This window comes from Daldinia childiae (genome assembly GCF_008694065.1).
Source record: "Daldinia childiae strain JS-1345 chromosome Unknown Scaffold4, whole genome shotgun sequence".
Lineage (NCBI taxonomy): Eukaryota > Fungi > Ascomycota > Sordariomycetes > Xylariales > Hypoxylaceae > Daldinia > Daldinia childiae.
The window spans coordinates 2031298-2045944 of NW_022984645.1; the positions used below are offsets into that span (position 1 = coordinate 2031298).

At 44.9% G+C, this 14647-nt stretch overlaps 4 protein-coding genes across 4 annotated transcripts; 3 read left to right on the forward strand and 1 right to left on the reverse strand.

The window, feature by feature from the left end:
* Positions 1–3258: 3258 nt before the first annotated feature.
* GL218_04864 (putative snoal-like polyketide cyclase family protein) lies at positions 3259–3865 on the forward strand (the record flags this gene model as incomplete). Its single annotated transcript, XM_033581494.1, has 3 exons — positions 3259–3477; positions 3542–3730; positions 3824–3865. 3 exons carry the CDS (start codon positions 3259–3261, stop codon positions 3863–3865), a joined length of 450 nt encoding a protein of 149 aa, XP_033435117.1.
* Positions 3866–6056: 2191 nt separating this feature from the next.
* On the forward strand, positions 6057–6888 carry GL218_04865 (uncharacterized protein; the record flags this gene model as incomplete). Its single annotated transcript, XM_033581495.1, has 2 exons — positions 6057–6441; positions 6500–6888. 2 exons carry the CDS (start codon positions 6057–6059, stop codon positions 6886–6888), a joined length of 774 nt encoding a protein of 257 aa, XP_033435118.1.
* Positions 6889–8132: 1244 nt separating this feature from the next.
* Positions 8133–10048, forward strand: GL218_04866 (Sugar transporter STL1; the record flags this gene model as incomplete). The annotated part of the gene is made up of 5 exons (XM_033581496.1): positions 8133–8192; positions 8258–8285; positions 8351–9106; positions 9231–9482; positions 9624–10048. 5 exons carry the CDS (start codon positions 8133–8135, stop codon positions 10046–10048), a joined length of 1521 nt encoding a protein of 506 aa, XP_033435116.1.
* Positions 10049–10482: 434 nt separating this feature from the next.
* GL218_04867 (uncharacterized protein) lies at positions 10483–11617 on the reverse strand (the record flags this gene model as incomplete). Its single annotated transcript, XM_033581497.1, has 3 exons — positions 10483–10566; positions 10638–10958; positions 11051–11617. The coding sequence occupies 3 exons, from the start codon at positions 11615–11617 to the stop codon at positions 10483–10485; spliced, it is 972 nt and encodes a 323-aa protein (XP_033435360.1).
* Between the last annotated feature and the right edge of the window lie 3030 nt (positions 11618–14647).

A 14647-nucleotide genomic window follows, 5' to 3' on the forward strand; every position in this document is an offset into this window, starting at 1 on the left:
CCGGAGAGAATACCGACCAGCCGGCACAACAACAGGACTTCCGTGCTAGTTGTTTTGCAAAGAAGAGTACCCTTTCTCAATGGTTCCCTCAAGTCCAAGATAATGAAAGTAACAGTAAGCGCATATACTTCTCAAGAAGAGGGCGAGCAATCTTGATGCAAATACTTCTGATTAGTGTTATATTTATTACTAATCTTTCCTTGACACTATTTACAATTACTCGATATGATAGCCAAAACGGCGTGGGGACTATCTATGAAGGTGACTGTGGCGAGGTTAAAGCTCTGGATCAGTGGTCTCATCTTTTAATCAACTGCCTTGGGACTGGTATGCTTTCAGCATCAAATTACTGCATGCAACTCCAAGCGGCCCCTACTCGAACAGATATCGATCGCGCTCATCAAGCTGGTTCTCATAAGAAAGATCGAAAACACCAAGAGGGACAATGGCTCGATATTGGTGTGCCAAGTTTACGAAACCTCCAACATATCAATAAATGGAGGCGACTGGGCTGGTATCTCTTAGCTCTAACATCCCTTCCTATCCATCTGATGTAAGTTAGAATGTTCATCTCCGTGAATATATAAGCTAAATCTTAAACCCATAGGTATAACTCTGCCGTTTTTCAATCACTTGCATCAAATGATTATACCATTGCTGTCGTAAAGAACTCCTTTGCAAACGGCAGTACTTGGGATCTCACTACAGCGGAAATTAACCGAGCAGGAGATTTTGGGTGGGAAGACACCAGAGTAAACCCAGATACCTATAACTACACGGAAATTATCCAAACGATGCAACGAGATATGCTGAGTGCCAGATGGGAGAAAATGAACATTTCTGCTTGTTTCGCATTGTATAACGATTACTTCGCCCCCCAAGGTAATGCTGTTATATTCATCAAGGACGACACCGACTCAGACGACGACAGCCTATTGATGTACGTCTCCATCATACCGCGTTGGGACAATTGGGCAAAGAATATGTGGGCTATTAGCAATGGTACACGGGATTTCGTAGCTAAGCAGCCAGAACTTCCAGTAACCAACTGGTTTCTGGGGCCCAAGAGATACGAAGTATCATACTGCCGAGTTCAATCTCCCAGTACGATCACCAACAAATGTCGTTTCCAGTACTCTCCTCCTATTATGTTCACCGTATGTGCGCTGAACTTTACCAAGATACTCGTGATGCTCTGCATCTGGGCTATGAGGAAATGGCAACAGCCAATGCGTGACGACGCAGACGGGTCGGTTCTGTATACCCTTGGCGACGCAATTGCTTCTTTTATGCGGAATCCGGACCCGACAACGGTTGATATGTGTCTTGCTACCAAGGATGACTTTATACGACGCCGGTCGTGGAAGTCTAATCTCGTGGAACAACCCTTTACTCTAAACCGAGAACCAAGGGAATGGGAAGGACAACGAAAGTTTTGGTTTATGGCTGCTAGGAAACGGCGGTGGTTTGTGCTACTATTTTCGTGAGTACCTACAATATGCAGAGACTAACAATATTTAATCCCTTTAAGGCTAGGATATGAAGGAGCTGACTTACTTCGAGATGCTGCCTTGTTATCTTGATAGCTGGAATTCTACTCGGGTTCTCTTTCAAAAGCCTTCATCTCCGAAACCTCCCTACGACAATTTCCGGGCTTCGGCAGTTGGGTTTCGGCACTCTCACTCCATATACCTACCTTGTTGCCGGATTACCACGGGAGGATCCCGCAGGTTTAATTTCGCATGTGATCCTAGCCAATCTTCCGCAGATAGCACTATCGTTTCTTTATATCTTCTACAATGCTATGCTGAGTACTTTTCTTGTTCAACGCGAATTTAGTCGCATGCATTCAAAACGACGGAAACCGCTTCGGGTTTCGGAACCCGTTGGGATCCAGAGGTCCAGTTATTTTATTTCCGTTCCACTTCGCTATGGCATACCCCTATATACGACTTCCAGCATAATGCACTGGCTGGTATCACAGAGCTTTTTTCTAGCTAGGATAACGGCTATATGTGGGGATGGTTCTCCTAAGAGTTGTCCCGGTGGCCAAGTCGACAATGTCAACTCATTCTCTACATGTGGGCATAGCCCCTTTGCCCTTTTTATCAGTATGTACATTACAACAATATCATACCTTCATGGGTTTATCTAACAACTAACAGCATTGATTGTCGGGGGCTTGATCATTCTATCTATTGCAGCTATGGGGTTTCGCACATACGATGGGACGATGAGCATGGTATCTACTAATAGTATGGCAATCAGTGCTGCGTGCCATACCTTAGAGGAAGATCGTGAAGAGGCCTATCTATTACCAGTCCGGTGGGGAGTAGTAGAAATAAAGGATGGGATTGGGAAGTGCACATTTACGACGGCCCCAGACGATAAAATAAAGGCACCAGAGGTTGGTTTGAAGTACAGGTGACATCCTGGTTCTCGCGAGTGTCTCGACCTCTTAGTGTCTAGACATCTTAGTGTCTATTGGGTTCTGTTATTCCGCCGCCACATTCCAGCAAGCTTTAGATCGATGGAGATTGCCTGTTATATTACATGAATAAAAGGACCATAATACCAATAAAATACGTTTACTCTTATTCAATATCGAAGAGTATCATTAATAAGCTGCTAACAGCGGGGCTTTCAGGAGTTACCTTCTTACTACACAAGCAAAGGTCTCTAAATGATTGTCACAGTAGTCTAAATTCGCCTCAAGTTCAAGTTAATAAGTCTAGAACACTCGACTCTCTATCTGATAACTATACTTCTTTCTTTCTATCTTTGTTGACGTTTCACGACTTCATACGACCTATGTAACCTCTCAGATGCCGCTCGGAGTTTGCCATCTAGAACTGACGCCAAGAGGTAGTGTATAGATAAGTAGCCATGGCTTGGCAAAGATAGACATCACTACCTAGGTAGGTAGGTAGGATACTTGAAATTTAGCGTTAGTAATTAGCCGATAGCGGTTAATGTGTTATATGTTCGTAGCATATTTCCAATTGACACCTAAAAGGTACCAATCATATGAGTTCACTGCCACCCAAGGAAGAAACCTTGAAAATATTCTTGCTGAAGCTACGCTTGGCCTCTCCACAGTAATATAACTTGGGAACGAGGTGTTACTAGGATATATGTCATAATGGTACCTTAAAACTTATGGTATTTGCTTATAAACAGATCTTTAATTCCCATTGTAGTTCTACCCGGGAGTTCCGAAGTATTATTGATCATTTTCACAGATTTCTTCTAATCAACATGCGCGCCTCTACTCTGTTTGCCGTTGTGTCGGCACCTCTCATGACACTAGCCGTCCCAGTTGTCATTGAACGACAAGGAACCTCTAAGTTCTGCACGCGAATCACGCCAGCGCCCTCTGCAGAGGAGACCGAGAAGAGGTTCAATGAATTCGCCGATCTTTTCCTGGTTAAGAAAGATGTTTACAAGGCTTTTGAATATATTCTTCCTGAATATATTGTACGTTTGTGGAATAGACATTATGCAATATAACTTCAAAACCGATTAAACTAATTATTTATAGAATCACAACCCCCTCGCTGAAGACGGAGCTCAGAACGCTTTGGACATCCTCGGTCCGATCTGGGGAAACCAGTCGATAACAGTTCTCCGTACTAAATTTGGGGGTGAGATGTCCTGGCTTAACTACAAGAACTCCTTTGGCGAGATTGTGGATCGATTCCGCTGGGAAGATGGTTGTATTATTGAGCACGTACGTTAACGACTCCCCTTTTACCAGCCCCTTTAAAGTCCAATCAAGCCAAAGTACCTAAACAATCAAATATTGACCTTATATTCTGAATAGTGGGATCAAGGAGAGACATTCCCAACTTCTTGTAGTACTTAGTATATAGGCTAGAAAGGGTAGTGTATAAGCATGTATTGCGTTTTAGATTTAAACTTGTATAAAGATATAATAAGGTCCAACAACTTCAATAGTATATTATTAAAAAACTGTATAACAGTATTACTGAACGACATGAACCGAACCAGTACCTAAGGTAACATTTCAACTAGAACTTGAATGATAACATCAAAAAATTTAAACAAAAGCCGGCTAGCGCTATAAACCCATTAGTTCCGCTGGCTCTCTATCAGCAGTCAGCTCTACCATGCCCCTCTGTCCATTAAACTGCTCCTCTGGGACCCTAGAGCCGTGTTTTCCTTCGTTATTGTTGATATTTGATTCTGGAAGTTTACCCACTCGACGACTCTTCCGTCTGCCAATTACGTATGCTGCCAAAATAGTGCCGATAAAGAAAAGCACACCGAGTGATACGCCGAGGCCAATACCTACTTTTGCACCGATACTAAGATTGTTAGTTTCGGCTACTGGTGTAGGTGTCGTATTTGGCACATTAACTGTCGTGGTTGGCGTGCTTAGTGTTGTTAGAAATGTGGTTTCATCCGTAACTGAGCTTAGAGTAGCTGACGCAAACCATTCGGCGTCATTGCTGGCTCTCCATACAACGAGCCCCCTAGCAAATACCGTGTTGCCACCATTAAAAAAGGTAGCAGTCGTACCAATCTTTGTTACAGAATCCCCTGAATACGATAATACGTCCACGATATAGGAGCTAGGTGACAACATAGTAGATTGGCAGAAATTGGTATCGCTGTCATCTTTGGTGCTACAGATATAATCGCTATTTACCGATTAACTTATCAGTACACTGTCTATTCCATATCACCCTAAGTATCCTCCATATAGCCCATACGATCGCACTCACCTAGGACAACATGTAGCAGCAGAAACACTTAACGTGCCAGTTACAACGCCCGTTATACAAGCATAGATATATCCCTCTGGACAAACGCCTGGAAAATAGTAGTAGCCATCATAAGGTTGATAATTTGACGGGAAACAGTCGCTGGCGGTTCCATACTCTAACCATATCCCATTGGGGACAGAGCCCATATGTATCGAGTGGCAACCAGTGCCATGGCCCTGGTAAGCCGTAGTGAGAGGCCCGAGATTTGACATTTGTATAATAGGTAAATTCGATTCCTAGAGAAAAGATAACAAAGCTCGGAGACAGAACTCGTAAAATATAGTTTAAATATACCGAGCCATATTAACTACCTAGGGTATGGATGGGTTGTGCAACCTTTCCAGGCGCTTACCTACCCCTATCCTAGAGCAGAATGTCTACCCCCAATCTGTGTAGCATATACGCGTTGCATATTATCTCGATACATATATTAAAATACGCATTTCTACCGACCAGGATCGCACGAAAATTTCGGGTTTATTGTCCGAATGTTCCCACCTCGATTTAGATAAGGTATATTTACGAAACTCCTCTATATTCTCTTTACCATTAGAGAGATCTGGTCTTAGACAGTCTTTACTTTATTCGTTGTGTTGTAGGAAGATTAAGTAGTACAGCCCATTTCCACCACTTCGGCCTCCATGGGATGATATGCATATATCTGTATTACAAGAATATAGTATGGTATTACAACAATCCTTCGATATTACCAAGATGCGGAAGTATACGAATCTGTACGTGTATCACAACCGCAGCTGTCTGAAACGTCGCATGAATCCTCTAATACTAACCAGTCACGTTAGATTTATATGTTAATTGCAGACGAGTTGAGATTGATGAAAGTAGGTGCTTGCTATATTGAATTAAGGCAGGAATATATATTCATGAAAATCAGCGCTAGGCGTGTACAATTTATTCCCTCTTCCGGTATTGGCGGCTTCTCTCTCTGCGGATCGTTATGCAAGTGAGGTGCGGGCGTACCGGGGATGCAACTGAAGAATGTCCTTTCAGTTCAACTCTAATAATTAATTTTTTCATGGCTACCTAGATATATATCTGTTTTCCTATGTCGTCTGATTGCTTTGATAGGTTGTTTTCACGAAGGACTTATACTGTGGAATAACTTTTGCCATAAGCTAAATGGTTAGGCGCAAAAGAGAGATGACTGTCTATAGCTGGGGGCTAACTGCGCCCCTCTCCCCTCCTCCCTCTCACAATCTAGTAAAGGACCTCACCATTTTAAGATAATAACCTCATGATATCATCATGGATTCAACACCCTCAACTCAGCTTACCATCGTACTAATTCAGGGCTCTTTTCAGCTACCAGAAGTGTATGGGAAGTTAACAAAAGCCCTCGAAGCAAAAGGCTATCCTGTTATCCACCCTCTTCTTCCAAGCTTAGTGGATCCGGACAAGCCTGACTTTGCTTCAAAGTCTCTTTCTACCGACGCAAATGCTGTACAGTCAGTGCTTCGACGCCTTATTGAGGATGAATCGCGAACCGTGTTGGTTCTTATGCACTCTTATGGAGGTCTCGTAGGAAGCGAGGCAGTCTTGGAGGAATTCAACTGGAATAAGCGTAAAGACCGGGGTCTAAGCGGTGGAGTTATCCATCTGTTCTTCTTCGCCGCCTTTGTTCTTGCGGAAGGTGAGCCTCCTGCTTCTCTTTTCTATAATAAAACAAAACATTTACGGTATTAATATAGGCCAATCGGTGTTAAGCGCATTCGGAGAGTCTCCTAACAATGAGATCCGTCCCGGTGGTCGTCTCCGCGTCAAGAACCCCGCACAAGTCTTGTACAGTGACTTACCTACCGAAGAAGCCGAGTACTGGACATCCAAGATAATCGATCAGTCCTATGCCGTCCAAACTACTAAGCTTACCCGCGCCGCATACCGCTATATATCATCAACCTACGTAGTATGCGAGAATGACCAAGGTCCGCCGCCGCTGTACCAGGAGATGTGGGGCAAAAACGCAGGTTCTGTTATGCTTAGAATCAACTCAGGGCACTCTCCAATGCTTAACAAGACGGATGAACTTGTAAACATGATTGTAGAAGCCGCGCAGGGTGCAATTAAGAATACTCATTAATATAAATAATTGAGTTAAATACCTAAAATTTGTTGTAATTAAATCTCATATCCCTTTACAATTACGTCGTTAGTTTTACGTATGGGTGTAAAGATGTATAGCTAAAGAGAGACGGAGATACTTGAAGCCATAAATGACGGATTAATTCGGCCGAAAGCTGAACCGAAATGAGTTGAAAACTCATACCGACATTTTTCCCGTTCTCTGTTGAAGAGACAATGATGTAACTAAATAAATGTTTTATCAAATAGAAAATATTTAGCTCAGGCTCGGCAACTTGAGCTACCTCCACTTCCCCAGCTTCAGCATAATCTGGGGTTAAGATGAGCGCCCAGCATAACGCCCTAAACTTGGCACGCCAGCGGTCCAGTAGTATCGGCGTTGGGGTAAATTATTAGCACCGTCGTGACGGGTTTTATCGACGGGGGGTGGATATGGCCTAGGAAAGACGCGTCGCCTAGCTCGTTATATTATCCACCGACAGTCGAAGTCTGTAATATAATCGGCTTTACCTTCCCCATTGCAAGATATACGGTCAGGTATCCACAAGGAAACTTCGCGAGATAATCTCATAACTATCAAAAGTTAGAGGTAGTTAGTATAAACACCGAAGGCATGGTGCAATGTACAACAGAAAGAGAGAGAAAAGGGAAGTTCGTTAACTTTTACAGGCGGTGAGAAACGACCAGGTTAGTTATATTTCCCACCATCGCTATATTATTCATCGTCGTTGACGCACGTTAGCAACATGCGCATACTATGTAAGCCGAGGTCGTAGCCATAGACCGGTCGGGAACTTTCCGAGACCGGGAGTAAACTACGGATCGAGTGGATGAGACTTTTACAATTTAATATTGGCTCTCTTTTTGTTTGGGTCATTGTTCGACTGGACAGCGGGAGTTGCGGGTACACCTGCACATATGTAGTGACAAGGGGCAAAGAAATGTTCGTGGGGCTTCCCCAATGTGTTATGATCTCCTAAACGCACGGTCTCCTGGCCCAACGCGGAGATTCAGGCTATGCGCGTCATTCCAACCATGGCCTGCCATGGCGGCCGGTAGCTTTCGCAGCTTTCTAGTGTCTTAAAAACCTAGTAGCCGAGAGAGGAGAAGGTAGAAATAAAGGTCTTATACTCCCCGTTGAAAATAGTCTTACATCCTTGTTAGAACTTTTGTTCAACATCCCCTCTTACTTGCAAAGCTATAGACTAAACGGGGACCGAAAGGAAAAAAAAAACACAGACCATGGCGAGTTGGTATTCTCTCGGAGTCGCCTTCTTCGCCGCGATGGGCACATTTCTCTTCGTATGTTTCTTTCATTATATCTCATTATTATATGTTACTATACTAACCTATACTTTCTACAATAGGGATTCGATACCGGCATTGCTACAACGAGTGAGTTTTAAGCTGAAAACGGGGAGATATCGCTGGGAATGATCTGCTAACCAAGTACTAATTAGCGATCGCGCATCAAAGTTGGATCGATTACATGCACCACCCTTCCAATGGCATCACAGGAGCAGTAGTAGCCGTATATATTGCGGGTGAAGCTGTCGGTGCTCTGGGTCAAACTTTTATAGGAGACAGACTGGGTCGTATTCGATTTATGCAGTTGCTGTGCATCATTGTAACGATCGGTACGACGATCCAGACGGCATCAGTTAACATCGGAATGTTCTTAGCGGGTCGTGCCATTGCGGGTATGGCTGTGGGTGCTATGGTTGCTACTGTGCCTATCTATCTGAGTGAGATCTCGGCACCAGATTCACGAGGCCTGATTGGAGGCATATCAGGATGTGGTATTTCCTTTGGTACTATGATGTCTAACTGGGTGGGTTTTGCATGCTCGTATGCACCCTATGGTGCTACACAATGGCGTTTACCCCTGGGTATCCAAATACCCTGGGGCGTCATTATGTTCATCGGCTTAGCGACGTTCATGCCCGACTCTCCGCGACAACTCATCCGCAACGGTAAAATCGAGGCGGCCCGACGCGAGTTTGCTAGGGTCCGACGGGAACTCCAGCCGCACGAAGTACACGAGGAATTCGCCTTGATGCAGGCACAAATCGAATTTGAAATGTCGCGCGAGATCCAGTCATACCGCGAGGTTTTCACACTTTTCGGCCGTCGAGCCATGGTATCCATAGTTGTTCAAACTATGACAAGTCTTACTGGTATAAATGTTATACAATATTATCAGACGACACTTGCAAGTGTACCCTTCTCTATTGGCTCGGCTTTGGTTTTTTTTTTTTTTTTTTTTTTTTTTTTTCGTATAATCCCAGTCCTAAGTCTAGTCAGCTCTTGTTAACCTCTTACTGTAGTATAAATCCCTAGGAATCCAACAGCAGACTATACTTGCGTTGGCAGGTGTATACGGAACAGTTGCATTCCTATCAAATTCCATTACTACGCGATACCTAACAGATCAATGGGGTCGCCGAAAGATGATATTGGCAGGTTTATCTGGTCTCATATTAACCATGATATACTCTGCCGTGATGCAGCGCATTTTCCAGGATAGCGAAAACAGGATCGGCAAAGGTTTTGCAGTGTTAGGTATATATTTATACGTGGCGTGGTACTATGGTGAGTGGTGTCCCGAACCCCTTTTACGTATCAACGGGCGTTTTGATATTTTGGCGAGCTTCAGTCTAGCCCCTGAATTATTTATCAACAGCGCCCCCTTCCCCCACCCCCAAAAATAATATTCTAACTTCAATACCAAAGCAATGATCAACTCTACAACTTGGCTATATGGCGCAGAAGTATTGCCAATTGCGCTGCGCAGCAAGGTGATGGGTCTTGCAGCGGCAGGTCATTTCATCGTCAATGTTGCCGTCACTGAAGCCGGCCCGAGCGCCTTCGCCAATATCCGCGAAAATTACTACTACGTCTTTGTTGGGTGCACATTGTTCTTCTTAGTCATTGCGTATCTCTATTTCCCAGAGACACGGCGAAAGACCCTCGAGGAGATTGCACAAGCCTTCGGCGATAAAGTTATTCTTGTCGATGAAGCTCGGATCGATGGGGAACAAGCTGTCCTAGCAGCACGAGATGAGGAAAACGGAAGCATTATGAAAGCGGACAATAAGGGCCAAGCCACAGCATCGACTACTTCGACTGCTCCTCCCTCACATGCCTCTGTATCATAGTCAATACTATCCCGGCATTATAGCTCAAACTTATATGAACTACATATAAAAATAATGTGCTAATATGATAACTGTCAGATTAAGGCCGTGCACTAAGAACTTGCGGACATCATTTAATGATCTAAAGGGTATGTATATAAGGAGCATCTTTCTCACTATCTTATATTTTCCTTCCTTGGTCTTCTATACTTGCGTACTAGACCATATCATGATATGCATAACCCCCACGCCGACCCCGACCCCTTATCCTAGATTCTACCCGTACGGATGGAAACGGGTAATATGATATAAGGTACATTGTGTTAACCCTGTTGTCTAGCCCCGCCTCTTAAAGAGTATCGAATATTCCGCTAAATTCATGACAACTGTTCCGATACCAAACCTTTACTTCACAGAGGCGGGGATTATATTTCCAGGAGCTCTTTGCGTGAGCTTTATTCCACCTTCTTAGCAGCGTGGTTAGTCTCGGTAGCTCGGATGGCTTTCGAGACTTTGCGCTCGGGCGAAGTCCAGTAGATCTAACGAACAATGTGTTAGTTATAGTTGAAACGAGATATCAAGTATATACATGATTTGAGACTTGACTTACGTAGGCTTCAGCTGCCACGAAGTGCAGAATGATGGCTACATAACCCGACATGCCGAAGCAGTGGGAGTGGGCGGCAGCAACACCCACTGGGTCGTCGTCGAGGACGTATACACGAACAGCAATGTGGCGGTTCGGGTCCTCTCCAGACCACTGAGGTGCGCAGTCAGGGTACTTGGCTTGGTACTCAGCCATGGTGGCATTTTGAGCGTCCATCAAGTACTCGATCTTGTCGCATGGTATAGCGACATACCAGTTACCACTGTACGACATCATGATGGAAGTGGCCAACATGATAAGTCGGAGGGTAATGACAGATCCACCCTAAAAGAAAACCGAATCAGCACTTTGTTCGAAGTTGGTTATACTCATCCGATAAGAATGAGCATGGAAAGAGGGGCCATTATGGAACTTACATAAACCCAAGCGCGTAGCATGTAGTCGCGGTGCTCTTGAATCTTGTGGTTCTTAGCGGCAACAATTCCCTTGTAGACCGCAGTGACGAAGATGATAAGCAGCAGGAGGTTCATCGACTGGGTTTCGGTACTGCCACCCATCGTGTGCTTCAACATCGGTAAGGCGGAAAAGGCACCGACGAGAGATAGAACGGTCGAGATCCAACCGTTGATTCGGTGGAGCCATAGAGCCTTGCGTCGGAATATGGGGACAAACTGTCCGAAGGCGAGCAGAGCCGCGGGCAGTACACACCACAAGTGTGTTCTGATGGCGAGGCCACCGAGGGTGAGGTTCAAGTAATAGAAGCACTCGCCAGGTGTGGCGGCTCCCATGTTACCCTTGGCCATTCCCGGACCACTGCAAAAGACGCCGTAGAAGTCAAGGTACGGTAACCGAGATACGGAAAATCCGAGCAGAACGCCGCCGAATACAGCCCATAGCCAGAAGTTGTAGCTCTTCGAGAAGCCCACCGATCGGGCGATCTGGGTCATGACGCCGCCCTGCGGCTCACTTGATGACACCGCCATTGCTGAAATGAAGCAGCTGGTTTCTGGATGGCGTTGTTTCGATAAAAGATCTTTCGACGCGTGTTGCTTTGAACCGCGGAAACTTGAATCGAGTGTGAAGTTCTCGGAAATCGTTGGGTTTGTTCTACGCACAATAGAAACAACTCGTCAGTGGAAGCTTCATCCTTTTATAAGCCAATGGATCATCTACGGATCATCAACCGAGTAGGTCGGGACAGGCGCGGATAAGAGGTGCGGGTTTGAAGCCGATCGCCACTTGCGGAATTATGCAACATGTTGTAGCGTGCTGCAGGACGTCTCACGACACAAGGTCTATCTCACAATCGGTACTGGCCAGCATGGTTTCTAAACTTGCATAGATCATCCCAAAATGGTATTAACTCTGGTTGTGTAGTATTATAGGCAATAAATTCTGCATCTGCAGATCTGCAATTAACTACCTATCCAACTCGTCTATACAACAAATACGTTCCAGGCATCAAAGACTTGAGACCCGAAGATACATATTTTTTGGTAGCCACTGCCGTCATAACGTCGTATTTGTATGAGTTGTTTTGATATCCTTTTACACTGCTACTCCTCATAACCTATGAACCTTCATTTTGACCAATATAGTAAATGTCATAAATCGTATAGGGCTTGAATAGTACCACCACGGCTCAGATAGAGAATCTATAGACTATTAACCAATAAGAATTAACATGATTCTCATTATTCTAAGCGCTTATACTATAACCAACTTAGTTAGTTAAGGTTTGTACCTACCTAAGGGACGTAGGAAGCGCGGGCATCGTCGGCCGCCCCTTGTATTTCCTTGAGCGGACATGACGGGCGGACATCGTCGGCCGTTCCTTGCATTCTCAATGTTTTATTGGCATCACATGACTGAAGTAGCCACACATCCAATCCACTCAACGGGGACTACAACAGTATACGATAGTATAATTGGGATTATAACCGGGACTCTCACTAACCCGCGCGCGAGGTTTTGGGTCTTTTCTTCTTACCACGGCCCACTAACAAAATAAGCCGAACCACCATTCCATTTCCAGAACCATGAACCACCTTGTAATAGTCGGGTTATCCCGAGCCTCAGTCATGGTAAGAGGGGGATGCAACACTCCCGTCTGCAGATAAGACGGAGCTGGAAAAGGCCTTAACTTGCAACCAATCATGTTAGCAGTTTAGGCAGCACTGCAGATCTGTTTCTCCATCAGTTACCCCATCCCCCCATCCGTCCCGCCTCTCAAGGTATTGACATTTTTCTGTAGATAGCCCGTCCTCCCCTCATCCTACTCCTATTCCTATCCCGTCAAATCGTGCGGATCGAGATTTGATTTCTCAACTATTGACAGCGGGACGGCTAATGAAAACCGGTTAGCGTCATTATTGAGACTGCATGGTGCCGAAATGGAAGCCCGGGCTGCAGTCGGGCTGGTCAGCAACGTCCTCCAATTCGTCAGCATGGGATATAGGGTATTATCCGCATCAAAGGATATCTATGGAGCCGGCAACGAATCGAGCCAGTCAAATAAGGATGTCTAGTTTATCACCAGGGAGATGAAACGACTAGGTCAAAGCTTAGAGGAACAGTTCCCGACGCTATGGATGACAGACGAAGAAGAGGCTCTACGGAGACTAATCGCGGAGTGCAGAAGGTGGTCTAATGATATGCTTGCACTACTCGACTGCCTGAAGAACGAAAATCCCAACAGCAGGTTCGAAGCATTTAGAGCAGCTTTACGGAATCACAGGATGAGACACGAGAGGGGTCGACTTGAAAGTGGCCTCAACAGTTGTCGGAGACAGCTCGACCTCCAGATAGCGAGTATGTCTAGGTAGGTATAGAAGCAAGAAGATTCTATGTCGAGATTCCACGGCATTAGTTGAATGACTATGATAGGTCAGATATCATTAGAGAGCTTCGAGAATTAATCACATCAGCAAATTCAACTAACCAGGATCTGACGAACATAAAGCATGCTATATAATCATTTCGGCAATCGTTACCAGGACAGATAACTAGCCAATATCGATTCTCAGTTCGTACAGAGGCTGCAAGATACCCTGCGCCTATCAGATGAAACTCTATTGGCATCTAAGCGAAAGCTACTCTTAGATGCGTTAAAGTATGAGGGGATGGAGGATCGATTCTATTATGTGGAGCTCGCCCACGCAACGACGTTTGAATGGATTCTTAAGGACGACCCCGGTCACGATAATGCATCCGCGGGGGGACTTAACGAGCCAAAGATGGGCCATTCAAATCATCAGGTAACTAATTTCAGAAAGATGGTGCGAGATCGTTTCACCAACTAGCTCCAATATGGAAATGGAATATTTCACATATCCGGTAAACCGGGGGCTGGAAAGTCGACGTTGGTGAAATTTCTATGTATGAACCCGTTAACAAGATGTCATCTCAAGCACTGGTCAAACGGGAAAGTTCTCGTATTTGCCAAGACTTTTTTCTGGAGGCTTGGTAGTGACACGCAAAAAAGTCTTATTGGACTTATTCGCTCTCTTTATCAAGTTCTTTCCACTCTCTTTGGGCACAGACCAATTCGTATGGAACTGGTGGGGTCCAACTTGAGTTGAGCATGCATTTGAAATTCTCTTAACGAGCCAAGCAACTTTCAAAAGACACAAGTTGGTGTTCTTCATGGACGGCCTAGATGAGTATCAAGGTTGCCACGTCGAGCTCGTCAGCAAGCTTATTAGCTGGGCATCTCTAAATGCGGATAATTTGAAGATTTGTGTTTCTAGTAGAGAATTGAACGAGTTCGTGGTTGGGTTTTCCGAATGCCCTCAACTACACATACATGATTGCACACATCGGGATATCACTATGTTTGTTAGTGATCATCTCAAGCATGTTTCACACTTTCGAACATTGGTTGATCGCGAAGACATAAGATCTGTTGTCGAGAAAATTGTTAATAAAGCAGAAGGAGTCTTTCTCCGGGTACGGCTTGTGCTCACCGCCGTCGAGGATGGTATACTCGATGGCGGTGGCGTCTCAGACCTCAG